Source organism: Numida meleagris, chromosome 18 (genome assembly GCF_002078875.1).
Source record: "Numida meleagris isolate 19003 breed g44 Domestic line chromosome 18, NumMel1.0, whole genome shotgun sequence".
NCBI classification, from domain to species: domain Eukaryota; kingdom Metazoa; phylum Chordata; class Aves; order Galliformes; family Numididae; genus Numida; species Numida meleagris.
Window position 1 is genome coordinate 4254609 of NC_034426.1, and position 12768 is coordinate 4267376.

The following is a 12768-nucleotide window of genomic DNA, read 5'->3' on the forward strand; positions in this document are numbered from 1 at the left end:
GTGTGTGTGTGTGTGTGTGTGTGTGTGTGTGTGTGTGTGTGTGTGTGCGCGCGCGCGCTGCTGGGTGTGAGGGAGGGAGTGACCCTGTGTGAGTGCATGACAGCGTGCGACGGGGCGCGTGTGGGAGAATGACAGAGTCGCTGAGGTTTGGAAGGCCAGCGAGGCCGTTTAGCCCGACCGTCAGCTCATGGCTGTGACCGCTTCGAATCGCGTCCCTCAGGGCAGTGCTGCATCCCTCCGGGCCTCTGCCTCGTGGGGAGGGAGATGCACGCACAGCCCAAGGAGCACTGGGTGCAGGCACTCCTGGAGCGCTTCCAGAGCCAGAAAAACGGAGCCTTCCCTGCTCTCCTGCCGCTGGACATGGCCCCCAGCACCACACACTCACCAGGGCACTTGAACTGCACCTTCTTCAGTATGAAATGTATTTAACTCCTTTAAGTTAAATCGCATCTCCCCTGGTGCTTCGCCCACCACTTCTGAGCTCCCACAACAAGCCGGCTGCAGGTACCGATTGGTATCGGTGGATACTTTCTCAGGATGGACAGAGGCTTCTCCCTGTCACACCAACGAAGCAAGGGAAGTAGTAAAGGTTATGCTAAAAGAAGTTCTATCTAGATTTGGGATACCAGGAGGGATATCATCAGATAGAGGTTCACATTTTGTAGCTGAAATTGTTCAAAACCTAGGAAGAATCGTTGGAATAGCATGAGGTTTACATACGCTGTATAGGCCGCAGTCTAGTGGGAACTTGGAAAAAATGAATCAAACTTGAAAAAAAAAAAACAAAAAAAATTGGTAAAATCTGTTAAGAAACAGACTTGAAATGGCCTGAAGCCCTACCTCTCACCTTACTATGTGTTGTGGTAAAACCGCGTGCTAAAGAGAAAATTAGTCCTTATGAAATGATGTATGGAAGACCATTTCAGGTACTGATGGGTAGTATGGATGTAAACCAATGGGGCGAACTAAAACGAAGAGAATATGTCATCTCTTTAGGGAAAGCCCTATCTTTTATCCACAGGTTCATGGCTCAGGCAGCACCAGCACCTCTGGAAGTCACAGTTCTTCCATTCCAACTCGACGAGTGCGTGGATCGATGGAATTGGAGCTCCAAACCACTACAGGGGAAGTGGAAAGGACCGTCTCAAATACTAAGGACAATGCACGTTGCTATCAAGATGTCAGGAGTAGACTCTTGAATTCATTACACAAAAAGCGCCCAGCCCACAGTGGCAAGTGGAACAGACTGCACTGATGAAACTGAAATTTTCACATAAATAAATGCAGCTTGTAAACAGGGAAACGAAAAATCATATTATGCACTTGAATGTAGTTATCGAGATACAGTTACCTTTAGAGTATATAGTGATTGTTTGCCTTGTATTAACTGCATTAATTGTTTGCTTATATTAATTGTTTGGAAAAAAAAACAACTCTTGCAGTACTTAAGGGATATATATTCTGTTTGTCTAAAATGATAACAATAGTTTTAGCAGTACTTATGCTTATCACTTGAATGCGTGGGATCAAAATAAGCACGTGAAACTGATGAAAAAGGTGTTGGATATGCTCAGAATTGACAAAATATGAGGCAGGTCCATACCCATTAAGGGGATTACCACCACCAAAACCGAGTTGGGACAACAGATCCGTAGAGTACTATGCAGGTAAATATACAGAATCACAAACATGGATTGTAGGGACCCAGCCTATGAATGATGGACTTGTCTGACAGACGTAGGGACTAGTCAAGTAGGGGGTGCTCCAGCAGGAAAACACCCGTGCTGTGAATGGATGGCGCAAATGACAAATGAGTATTTTGGAAAAAAAAAAACAACAGGGATAAATATTGGGTGTCAGCTAAAGGGAAAGGATGGCACTGATTATGTGGAGATCAAGCTTGGAAGATATTACCCCCATGGTGTAGAACCTGTACCCTAGGAACAGTAATGCCAAAGGTGCTAGTAACAGTCAGTTAACTGGGATAATGCAGGCCCAAGTACCCTCAAAGGTCAAGAGAGAAGTGCTCAATCCACCAATAGAAAGACCTTGTAGATTTCACTCATTTGTCAGGTGGTTAGTTGCAGAATTGGAAAAGGCTATAGTAAACATCTCAGCAGTTATGAAACACCTTGAAAATGAACCAGTAGGTGCTATTATTGCCATTAAAGAAGAAGTCCAAAGCTTAGCCAGGGTGGTATTGCAAAATAGAATGGCTTTAGCTGTGTTGTTAGCTGCACAAGGAGGAGTTTGAGCAGCGATAGTTGTTGTCAAAGTGGGTGAATAGAAAGAGACATGTGTAAGATACGGCACCAAACTGAAATACTACATAAAGTAAGCCAGGATGGTGTAAGCTGAAGCCAAAATGGCTTCCTGGCTTCCCAAGTTGGATTGGTTAAAGAAGTTATTCGTGGGGATAGCGTGCGCAATTGCTCTATGTATCCTTGCTTGTTGCATGCTCTGAATATGAAAGGTCACGGGTGATGAGGATGAGGATATAAACATCATAGTCTTTGAGATAGGTTGGTTTGCTCAGCAATAGGGATTAGTACATTACTTTAAGAACCAATATGTTAGTTTAGCAAAAGGAATCCATAAGTGATGGTTCTAAAACGTCCAATTTCAGCTTTGGTGGGTGAACAGTCTCGTTTTTCCTCAATAATTTTGCACCGGGGACATAACGGAATGCTTTTATCTTCTGCCTCAGTGATTTTGCTTCATGAGAAGAACTGGAGTCACAATAGAATACTTTTATTTTTTGCCTCAAAACACGCAAGGACATTTTCCTTGGGTTCCACATACACTGTTTTTAAAAAGCGGCTCCTTGTGACCTAATAAGCAATGGGAATCTTCCGAACTGGGGAACAGCGGATGAAAGCGAGTCAAAGGCTTCAGTGGTGGAGCTCATGGTGAAAAAAGGGGAAGCAGGAGGTGGGCACTCAACCAGCCTAAATACAACAGAGCATGTTCAGGGCATTCCTGGCTGGGCTGGGTGGGCTTTGAGCAACGTGGTGTGGTGGGAGGAGTCCCTGCCTATAGCAGAGAGCTGGAACTCCGTGACCTTAAGGGCTCCTGGCAGCCCGAACCACTCTGTGACTCCGTGATTCTGTGCAGGTGTATCCGTGTGCGTGCGAGGGTGCGTGTGCGAGCGATAGCTGGTGTGAGCGTGTGAGTGATCGTGGGCGTGAGCGCAATAGTGAGTCTGTGTGCGCTGATGGGCTGCGCGTGCACGCGTGATGGTGCGCACGCGTGTGTCACCGTGGGTGCCCGTGGCTGAAGTTGGGCTTGGGGGAGGTGTGAGTGTGTGCAGTTGTGCGTGATGAGGTGAGGCCGTGCGTGCCGTGCAGGGCACGTGTGCGACGCGTGGCCGCGTGGTGCCGGGAGCTGCCAGCAGCTCTTCCCCCGCGCAGCCGAGCTGCGAGCTCTTCTCGCTGCAGACGCGTGCCCCCTAGTGCTGCCCGCCCACAGCGTCCCGGGACTGGAAGGGACCCCCCCCCCTTCCGGAGACCCCCAGTCCGACCCCTGAAGGGAGGTTCCCTCCAGCAGGTTACACCGTTGGCCTTCTCGGCCCCGCGGTCACCTGCCGGTCACCGGGACGCCCGGCTCCTTTTCCGTGCGGGTGTTGCACGGGGTCCTGACGGCACGAGCCCCGTCTTCACCCCGGGGAAGCGGCGTCGGGAGAGGGGATGCGGAACAGCAAGGGGTTCGCACGTCTACTCCAGCAGGCTTCGGCGCGGAAGGTGGTCGCACCCCCCATGGGCAGCGCCGCGTCTCCCACGGGCAGTGGCTGCAGCTCCCAGGGGAGCACCTGCATGCGGCCGGCCCCGTTCGCGCACCCAGCCAAACGGCAGCCGTGCTTCCCACTGCCCGCAGCTCCCCGCGGGCTGCTCGCCGTCCGAGGTCTCGCCTCTCTGTGACCACCCGCACGGTTCCAACCCCCCCCCCCGCGGTCAGCGGGCCGTCCTTGGGCTGCTCCTTCCCACCTGGCGCAGGTGGGTCCTGCAGCGCGTCGGTCAGGAAGCGGATTGCGGGACGAACAAAGGGCGTTTGTCCAGGGCTGGGTTCCTCTCCTGGCACCCCACCTCGCCGCAGCCCCGTGCCAGCGCCCAGCCTCCCGGGGCTCGCGGCGTCGCTTCCGTTGGCTCTCAGAAAATGTGTTCGGCTTAACCAGGAGAGCATCCCCAGGCTGACGACCTGATGCCCGTGCGTTTACCGGGAGGGAGGCTTTGCTTTGTGCCGTTCAAAGGCTGCGCATCGCCGCTGGCAGCGCTCATTTCCAGCCCTGGCGGGGAGCCGAGGCGGCTGGGAGTTTTGCAGAGTTTGGGCAAAAGAGACTTAAAAGGCACCTTTGAAACGGGTGTTTGCGAGCAGACTCATTAGAACTCTGCTGCTCCTGGGAAATACAAAGTCCGTGCCTAATTGCTAATTACTGAACCCACAGAAGGCAGTGCCAGCAGATGGGTGATGGTGCTGTTAGTGAGAGCTGTTTTGAAGCCGGCTTTGTGCCAGGGAAAACCCCAAATCCCAGCACCTGGGGGCATGGACACATTGGAACAGGCTGCCCAGGGAGGTTGTGGATGCCCCGTCCCTGGAGGCATTCAAGGCCAGGCTGGACGTGGCTCTGGGCAGCCTGGTCTAGTGGTTGGTGACCCTGCACTCAGCAGGGGTGTTGAGACTAGATGATCCTTGAGGTCCTTTTCAACTCAGGCCATTCTGTGATTCTATGATTCTATGGGCAGCCCCACAGGAAGGGCAGTGAGACACCACTGGGGCAGGAACCCCACTGCCCATGGGAGAAGCTTATCCAGAACCAAGTGCCCACGCTGCTGAAGCTTTGCAAGAGCAGGAAACCACTGCGTTTTATATGTTCCTCCTACCCAGCTGCCTTCAAATTCGCTCTCACTTGTATTACAGGCTTTTGGTTAAACACGCTTCCATTGGAAGCCCAGGGAGACGCTGTGGTCGTGTAGCACATGAGGTGATGGAGAAGGAGGGTTTCCTATGAAGGGGAGCTGGGTGAACACCAGTAATCCACATTATAATCCAGAATGCCCTCAGCCAGCCCCGGGGAGGTCACAGTGCTCCCAGTGCCAGCCGCCCTGAAACCCGAGCCAGTCCCACCGCCATGCCCCGCTGAGCGGCCCCTTGCTCTCCTTGCTCCCCTCTTCCTCTCCTCCTCCTCCTCCTTCTTGGCCCTCACTGAGCCTGGGCACCCCGCGATGGGGCCGGGCAGCCATCCTGCCCCACAGCCCTGAGCCCTCAGGGGGACACAGGATGACAGCCGGGAGCTGCTTGGCGGATGGACGGGAGCCTCTTCTCCTCCTTTTTAGCCTTTCTTCCTGCTGTATCCCCACTGTAATATTCATTGCATCGATTATTTTTCATTTTTTTTAACTAACCAGCCAGCACTTTTCTTGACTTTGAAGGAGCATATTTATTTCTGGGTTTAAATACATCATCTGTAGACTGGAAAGAAAACAGCAGACAGGTACGTGGATTTATGGAAAACACTGCTTTTGCAATAGGGTCGGTCCAGGCTCTCTCATGTCCAGGCTGAAGCAGGGAGCTTTCACAGCTTGTTTGCTGGGATCTGCATTCCTTAGGGTGGAAACAGAGCCGAGACTTTCTGTGGGAGGAAAAGTAGAGATTCACCTTTATAGGTATAGCGGGGGCTATGCTCAGCATCTCAGTGGTTAATGCTCTGTGGGGTGCTGGGACAACTGGAACGGGAGGCAGGATGGATGCAGAGTGCATGTGGGATGGATAGGGGGTGGATGCAGGATGGATGTGGCATAGATGTGGGGTAGATGCAGGATGGATGAAGGATGGATGTGAGATAGCTGCGGGGTAGATGCGGGATGTGTGTGGAATGGATATGGGATAGGTGTGGAATACATGTGGGATGGATGAGGGATAGATACGGGGTGGATGCGAGATGGTTGTGGGATGGGTGCAGGGTGGATGCAGAATGGATATGGGATGGAAGTGGGATTGATGTGGGATGGATGCGCGGTGGATGCAGAATGGACGTGGGGTGGACGCAGATGGATGTGTGATGGATGCAGGGTAGATTCAGAATGGATGCAGGGTGGATGTGGGATGGACACGGGATGGATGCTAGATGGATGTGGGATGGGTATGGCATGGATACAGGGTGGATGTGGGATGCATATGGGATGGACGTGGTGTGGATGCAGGATGGATGCTTGCCTACACCAGGGCTGGTGCAGGCGGCATGCCGAGGGGCTGCTGGCCCACGGCAGCGTGCTGGCTGTCTTTCAGCCACTCTCCACCAGAGAGCGGGGAGGGCCGGCGGGACAAAAGGCGACATTATTCAGAGCGGAATAAGCATGAATGGAGTATTGAGAAATGCAATGTTAGGGGCTAGATTGATTTCCGAGCCCCGTAACTGAGCCGATTGTCTGCTGGCGGGTCTCCTCTGAGCGCTGGGCCGGCAGCAGCCCCATGGCGAGAACGGGGATGTGCAGGGGGCTGCATCCTGCGTGGCAGCTCTGTGGGAAGGGGCTGAGTCCTGCACAGGCATGACGTGAGCTCTCCCGTGCCATGCCTGGGTGATGGAAGCGGCGCTGTCACCATCCTGTGCTGCCAGTGAGAATCCAGCAGAGCCAGATGTTCACCATTCCAGCAGCAGCTGGTGAAGAGAGCAGAAAATGATGGGGAAATTGCATCTTATTATCTTTAATCTCTTCCTCATTTTCTCCATGCTTGCTTTCCATCTCGTCCCCATGGAGTTTGCGTCTCCTCCCACTGACGAACGATGTGATGCTGTGGTGCCAGACCTGCGCTCCCACACTAATGCCTCCTTTTTCCCAAGGATTAGGAGCAGCGCAGGTGTTGGGGTCCCACAGATGTTCCAACTGGGGTGGGAGGTACCGTGGTCATGTTATTGTAGGAGTGGGGTGGGAGCTGGGACTCATCCTCTGGAGAGGAGCTCTGTGATGGAGAGGGCTGGCCATGGGTGACAGCACAGTGACAGCCTGGCACGGCCTTATGGGGCTGGCAGCCCAGACAGGATGACAGGAGCCTTCCAACATGTGGGCTGTGACTTTCTGTGTGATGGGAAGCACCATCACTTCCCAAAAGTCAGCTGCATGGTGTGGCTTACTGGAGAGCTCTTACTACTCTTGTTCTCAGCAAACCCCAACCGGAGCCATATTTTGATGTGATTGCCACCCAATGGCTAACGCTGGTGTCTGCATGTTGCAGGAGGACCCCAGAGCAGCGATGAGCCCTGGTCCCTGCATGGCACGTGGGGCACTGCCTTCCTCCCTGCTCCTCCTCCTCCTCCTCGGCCCCACCGGTGAGCTCTGCTGTTTCTCTTCATGAATGGAAATGACTAAGTCCTACCGAAGGGCAGTTTGTCCTATTTTGGTGGTTTTATTCAGAAATGAGACTGGAAAGGGGCAGTGTTTACCTCAAGCCAGTTCCCTTTGTTCTCTGGGCTTTGTGAGCTGGATCAGAGGGAGCTGGAAGCTCTGTTCTCCAGGCTGGGTTTCCTCATTAGTGTGGACACACTGTGCATATTTTTCAGGTCTCTCTTGACTTTGCTGGAGGATGCTCTGAAATAAATACTTCAGAGCTTTGATTCTGACTAACGGGCGATGGATATTGAATATTTAACAATGTCCTCCTTATCTGCTGCTCGTTAAAAAGGTCTAAACGTGCTAAAAATCCATACAAGCCAGAAGAAATCACTGTTCCTAAAAAGGCCTGAACCCTTTGGGCTTCCCTGCTGGATGCTGAGATGGCTGCAGGGACACAGCAGCTTCGCTGCCCCATCTCACACCCCAGCACCCACCCCCTCTGCTGCCAAGCATCCTAAGGGTCCCCCCCATGTTTTTCAGGCTGCATCTTATGTTTTTCCTGGCTGAGAGTGCTGCAGCAGTGGGTGTTACCCAGGTGCTTGCACCACTGCAATGTGACAAATGCGATTGCAGGAGGCAGATCTGCGTGGTGCCCTGCAGCAGCCCCTGCAGCCCTCCTCCACTTCGGGGCTGCCCTCTTTCACCCTTGGGGTGGCTGCACCCCATCAGCTGCACTGGTACATGCATAGGAATACATGGCTTACAAAATGCTGACCACTGTGTGGAAAAAAAAAAAAGAATTAGAATGCATGGAGTGGTGCTCAGCACAGCATTTCCCATCAGGAACCACCAGCAGGCTCTCGTGGCAGGCAGGACCATTTTTCCGGGGCTTGCTGCTGCCACTCACCCTGCTCATAATGCAAGCTGCTGGCAGCGAAACAATGGCAGAGAGGAGAGGAGAGGCAGGAATGAAAGGCTGCTTCTGTCTGGAAGCTAGCAACTCCCCGGCGCGTGCCAGGAGAGCAGCTTGGTTTCATTAAGCTGCTAATGGCCACTCTTGGCACCTCTCTATCACATTCCATCCAAGGATTTGGGGGAGCTGCAGCTCCCCTGCTCCTGTCACCTCCTTCCCTGTGTCCTGTGAGACCCAACCCTGCCTTCTCTGTTTCAGGAACCTCCGAGCCCGCTCCGCCGCCGTTCCCAGGTGAGGTTCTTCTCTCCGAGTCGCTCTTCTCCAGGTTTTGCGGTTGAAAAATGCGTCAGAGAGGAAGCGTGTTGGTTCTGAACAAAGAGCAGCAACAAAAAGCTGAACCTCTTTTACAGAAAGGAAATAGAGATTCTTTATTATCCCTGTTCTGCTTACGTTCAGGCGAGTACAACCTCGCTGCTCCCTGCTAGCTGTCACCACGTCACTCACCACGTCCCCAGGAACAATCCCCTTGAGGGCTGCTTCCACCACGCTCCATATTGCCAGCAGCTTGGGAAAGCATTTCTATGCCACCACTTCCAGCTATGGCCATATTCGCTGGGACATGGTCATAGCGAGGGGGGGGTCGGCCTCTGCTCCCAGGTAACAGCAATAGGACGAGAGGTGATGGCCTTATGTTGCACCAGGGGAGGCTCAGGTTGGATATTAGGAGCAAGTCCTTCTCAGACAGAGCAGTGATGCGGTGGCACAGCTGCACAGGGAGGTGGTGGAGTCCCCATGCCAGGAGGTGTTCCAGAGCCGTGGGGATGTGGCACTGAGGGACGTGGGCAGTGGGCACGGTGGGGTGGGCTGGGTTGGGCTTGGGGATCTGAGAGGTCTTATCCAACCTCAGCGATTCTGTCATTCTATGAGAGGGTTGCACCTTCTCACCTGTGTTGTCATAAGGATGGCTTATCTCCCACGCCTGATAACACAGGTGACAAAGTGACACTGCACCCCGTACAATGACATAAAGATGTGTGGGATGTCCGCGTCCGCTGCTTCCAACCCACGAGCAGCACCCGTTAACTGCCACCAAGCCCGCCATCAAGCTGATGTGGTGTTAGCTAACATGAGGGCAGAAAGCCAACAGCTTGCTGCAGCCAGGAGTCACCCATTTGGTCCAAAGAGCAGAGATTTGGTGCAGAACAGGCCCAAAGTCTCTACACAATGTCCACTGACAGCTGTGGGATTTGGTCCAAAGAGCAGAGATTTGGTGCAGAACAGGCCCACACTCTCCACACGAAGCCCACCGGAGGTTGTGGGTCCATTGGACGCCGGGTGCCGCCCTCCCGGCCTGCCCACTGAAGCACTGTGCTGGGCCGTCCTTGCAGAACTGCGCCTGGCCAACGGGCCCAGCCACTGCCAGGGCCGCGTGGAGATCCTCTACAACGGCTCCTGGGGCACGGTGTGCGACGACGACTGGGACATCGTAGACGCCAACGTGGTGTGTCGCCAGCTGGGCTGCGGCCACGCCATCGCCCTGCCTGCACCCATGACCTTCGGCCAGGGGAGCGGGCCCATCTTCTTGGACAACGTGGACTGCAAGGGCCAGGAGGCGGCACTGAGCGAGTGCTGGAGCCACGGATGGGGCATCCACAACTGCTACCACTATGAGGACGTGGCTGTCGTCTGCAATGGTAATAATTCCTGGTTCCCTCAGGGCCAGCATGTGGCCAACAGAATATTATTGTTTGTAATGAGTGCATGGTCACAGCAGGGACCCTGGTTACGGCTTGTTTCTGGGAGGGTTTCTGCAGGCAGAAATTGATGCCATCTCTCATTGCCTTTCTAGAGCTCTCCCCCACATCAGCAAGCGAAGGACCGACCAGCAGGACTGCCACGGCCTCGGTGCAGAACGGGGAAGGTGAGCTGCTCGCGGCCTGTCCTGGCTGGGAGCTCTGCAAGGGGCGAGCAGAGAGCAGCACCCACATCCTATCACCTGTCACCCACCTCCCATCACCCATCCACCACCATCACCCACCTACCACCATCACCCACCTCCCATCACCCACCTCCCATCACCCACCTCCCATCACCCACCGTCTCAGTGTTTCCCCTCCACCAAACAGCCCCGCTGGGCTGGCCAAGAGAAGACCCCCAGAACCTCCACTTCTATGGTCAAATCCTGGTCCAGCTGTTCCTGCAGCATCCCACCATTTGTGCTGCCCTAAAGCAGATCCTCTTCCAGCCACTTGGGCAGTTTCTTCACCACCATAAGCACGTCCAGATCCCACCTCTGTGGGCTGGTGACCTTGAAGGGACAGCAAGACACTCGTCCCCCATGCTGTCACCCTGCAGGTGACGGCCAGATCCGGCTGGTGAGCGGGGCAGACGCCTGCCAGGGCCGCGTGGAGATCTTCTACCAAGGGAGCTGGGGCACAGTGTGTGACGACGACTGGGGGCTGAGCGACGCCAGCGTGGTCTGCAAGCAGGTGGGCTGCGGCCAGGCTCTGGAGTACAAGAGCAACGCCTATTTTGGCTACGGCACGGGGCACATCCTGCTGGACAACGTCAACTGCGAGGGCAGCGAGCCCATCCTCTCCGCCTGCTATAGCCTCGGCTGGGGCATCCACAACTGCGGCCACCACGAGGATGCCGGGGTCATCTGCATGGGTAATGGGGCACGAGGATGGGACGTCCTTGCGTGGAAACAGCCTGCCTGGCCAGGACAGGAGGGTGGAAGCAGAGCCAGGGCTGGGCATGCCACCAGGCTTACCCCCTCTCTGCATTGCCCATTTATATTGTTACTAATTCCACTGAACTCCCTCCTTATGTTGGATAACGAGTGGAGCAGGAAGTGACAGTGCTTTGGCTTTTCCACCATTCACCAACACAGCTGCTGATGGAGAGGAAGGGGCAGTTTTCTAAGGATGCCCCTCTCCTCCCCAGACACGGGCTGTCTCCTGTGCTGGGGCTGGGTGGCAGTGCTCAGTGCCCATCAGGTGGGGCAGGACCCGGGGAATCCAGCTTTGGGGCTGGTGTGGGGCTGGCTGCTCACACCCTGCCTCTGCTGTGCTCCTGCTGCTCAAGCACAGCTGGTGAATATTTGATGTATCAAGCTTCAGAAAAGCTCCTGTAGCGCTTGCATAGAGCTGGAGAACCTCTATTTCCAGGATGTGGGCAGTAAGGATGAAGGAGGTCCATCATCTCCATCTCTATCTCCATCACCTCCATCTCCACGTCCATCATCTCCACCTCCATCCTCACACCACTCCACTCTGCATCCTGGGGTCACAGCTAGAGGCTTTGATGCTTCACAGCTTCTCCCTGCCGGTCACCCCTGTCCTTCTGTGTCTCTGCAGGTCTGGACACATCCACCATCACATCCTTCACCACCTCCATGGCCCTGGACTATGAAGAGATGCTCACTGCCACAGCCACAGGTATGGGGTTGGCAGCAACCAGTGCCACAGGAGGGAGGACTGGCGGCTCTCTGGGCTGCCCCTTCCCATGGGGCAGCTACCACATGGGTCCAAGTGCACCTTGGTGAGGCTCTGGGGCTTTTTTGGGTGACCTTCCCAATGCCAGTTCCCAGGGAACTTCTTCCTCACCACCAAGGGACTTTGCCACGGGGCCACCGTGGTGCTGGCTGTGGCTCAGAGCAGGGACAGTGGGTGCTGGGGCCAGACACCTGAGCACCCGTGTGTCCCCATGTCTCAGCAATGACAGACGGCCACGAGCAGCCCTCGCCAGCAACCGAGGTGGTCACCACTGTGCTCATCACTGCCGAGCTGGAAAGTAAGCGTGTGGCTGCTGCTAGTCTGGCACGGCCCCAGCTCTGGGTTCTCCTGTCCCAGCCCCCTCACTGCCCTGGGAACATGACCCCATCGACCCAGGGCTTAGTCCACCCACGGCAGGGGTTGCCCCACAGCCCCTGGATCACCCCACATGTGTGTCCAGTTCTCCCAAGGTCCCCCCCATCTCCCCATTCTCCCCTCGTGCTCCCAGGAACTTCACCCTATACCTACTTGGGTACCTCCTTCATTCCCAGAATCTCCCCCCGTCTCCCCAAGGCTCCTCCCACGATCCCAGGGTTTTTACCGCATACCCATAGGGATACCTCCCTCATTCCCAGGGCTCCCCAGCGTCCCTAGGATACTCCTTTCGTCCTCTCGGGGCTCCTCCCACCCTCCCAGGGGCTCTCCCCATCTTCCCATCCTTCCCCCATCTCCCCAGGACCTCCACCCCTTCCTCATTCCCAGGGCTCCCCCCACGTGCCCGGAGGGCTCCCCCCATCTCCCCAGGACTCCGTTCATCCTCGCAGCGGCTTTACCCCATACCCGTAGGGCTACCGACCTCATTTCCGCGGCTCCTCCCTTGTCTCCAGGGGGCTTCCCCTCTACCCTCCCAGGATCTCCCCATATCTCCCAGGGGGCTCCTCCCATCCTCCCAGCACCTCCACCCGGGGCTCCCTCCTTCATTCCCGAGGCTCTCCCCACCCTCCCAGGGGCTCCCCCAGCCGCTCCTCCCCCC

The 12768-nt window shown here is 55.3% G+C and overlaps 1 protein-coding gene across 1 annotated transcript in view; it reads left to right on the plus strand.

The window, feature by feature from the left end:
- The window catches only part of SSC4D (scavenger receptor cysteine rich family member with 4 domains), a 6680-nt gene continuing 3029 nt past the window's right edge, over positions 9118-12768 (plus strand). The window contains exons 1-6 of the mRNA XM_021416105.1: positions 9118-9932; positions 10088-10373; positions 10472-11092; positions 11185-11237; positions 11556-11678; positions 11956-12033. Of these exons, the coding sequence (XP_021271780.1) occupies positions 9269-9932; positions 10088-10373; positions 10472-11092; positions 11185-11237; positions 11556-11678; positions 11956-12033 (1825 nt within the window). The 5' untranslated portion in view covers positions 9118-9268. The remainder of the gene's footprint in view (positions 9933-10087; positions 10374-10471; positions 11093-11184; positions 11238-11555; positions 11679-11955; positions 12034-12768) is intronic.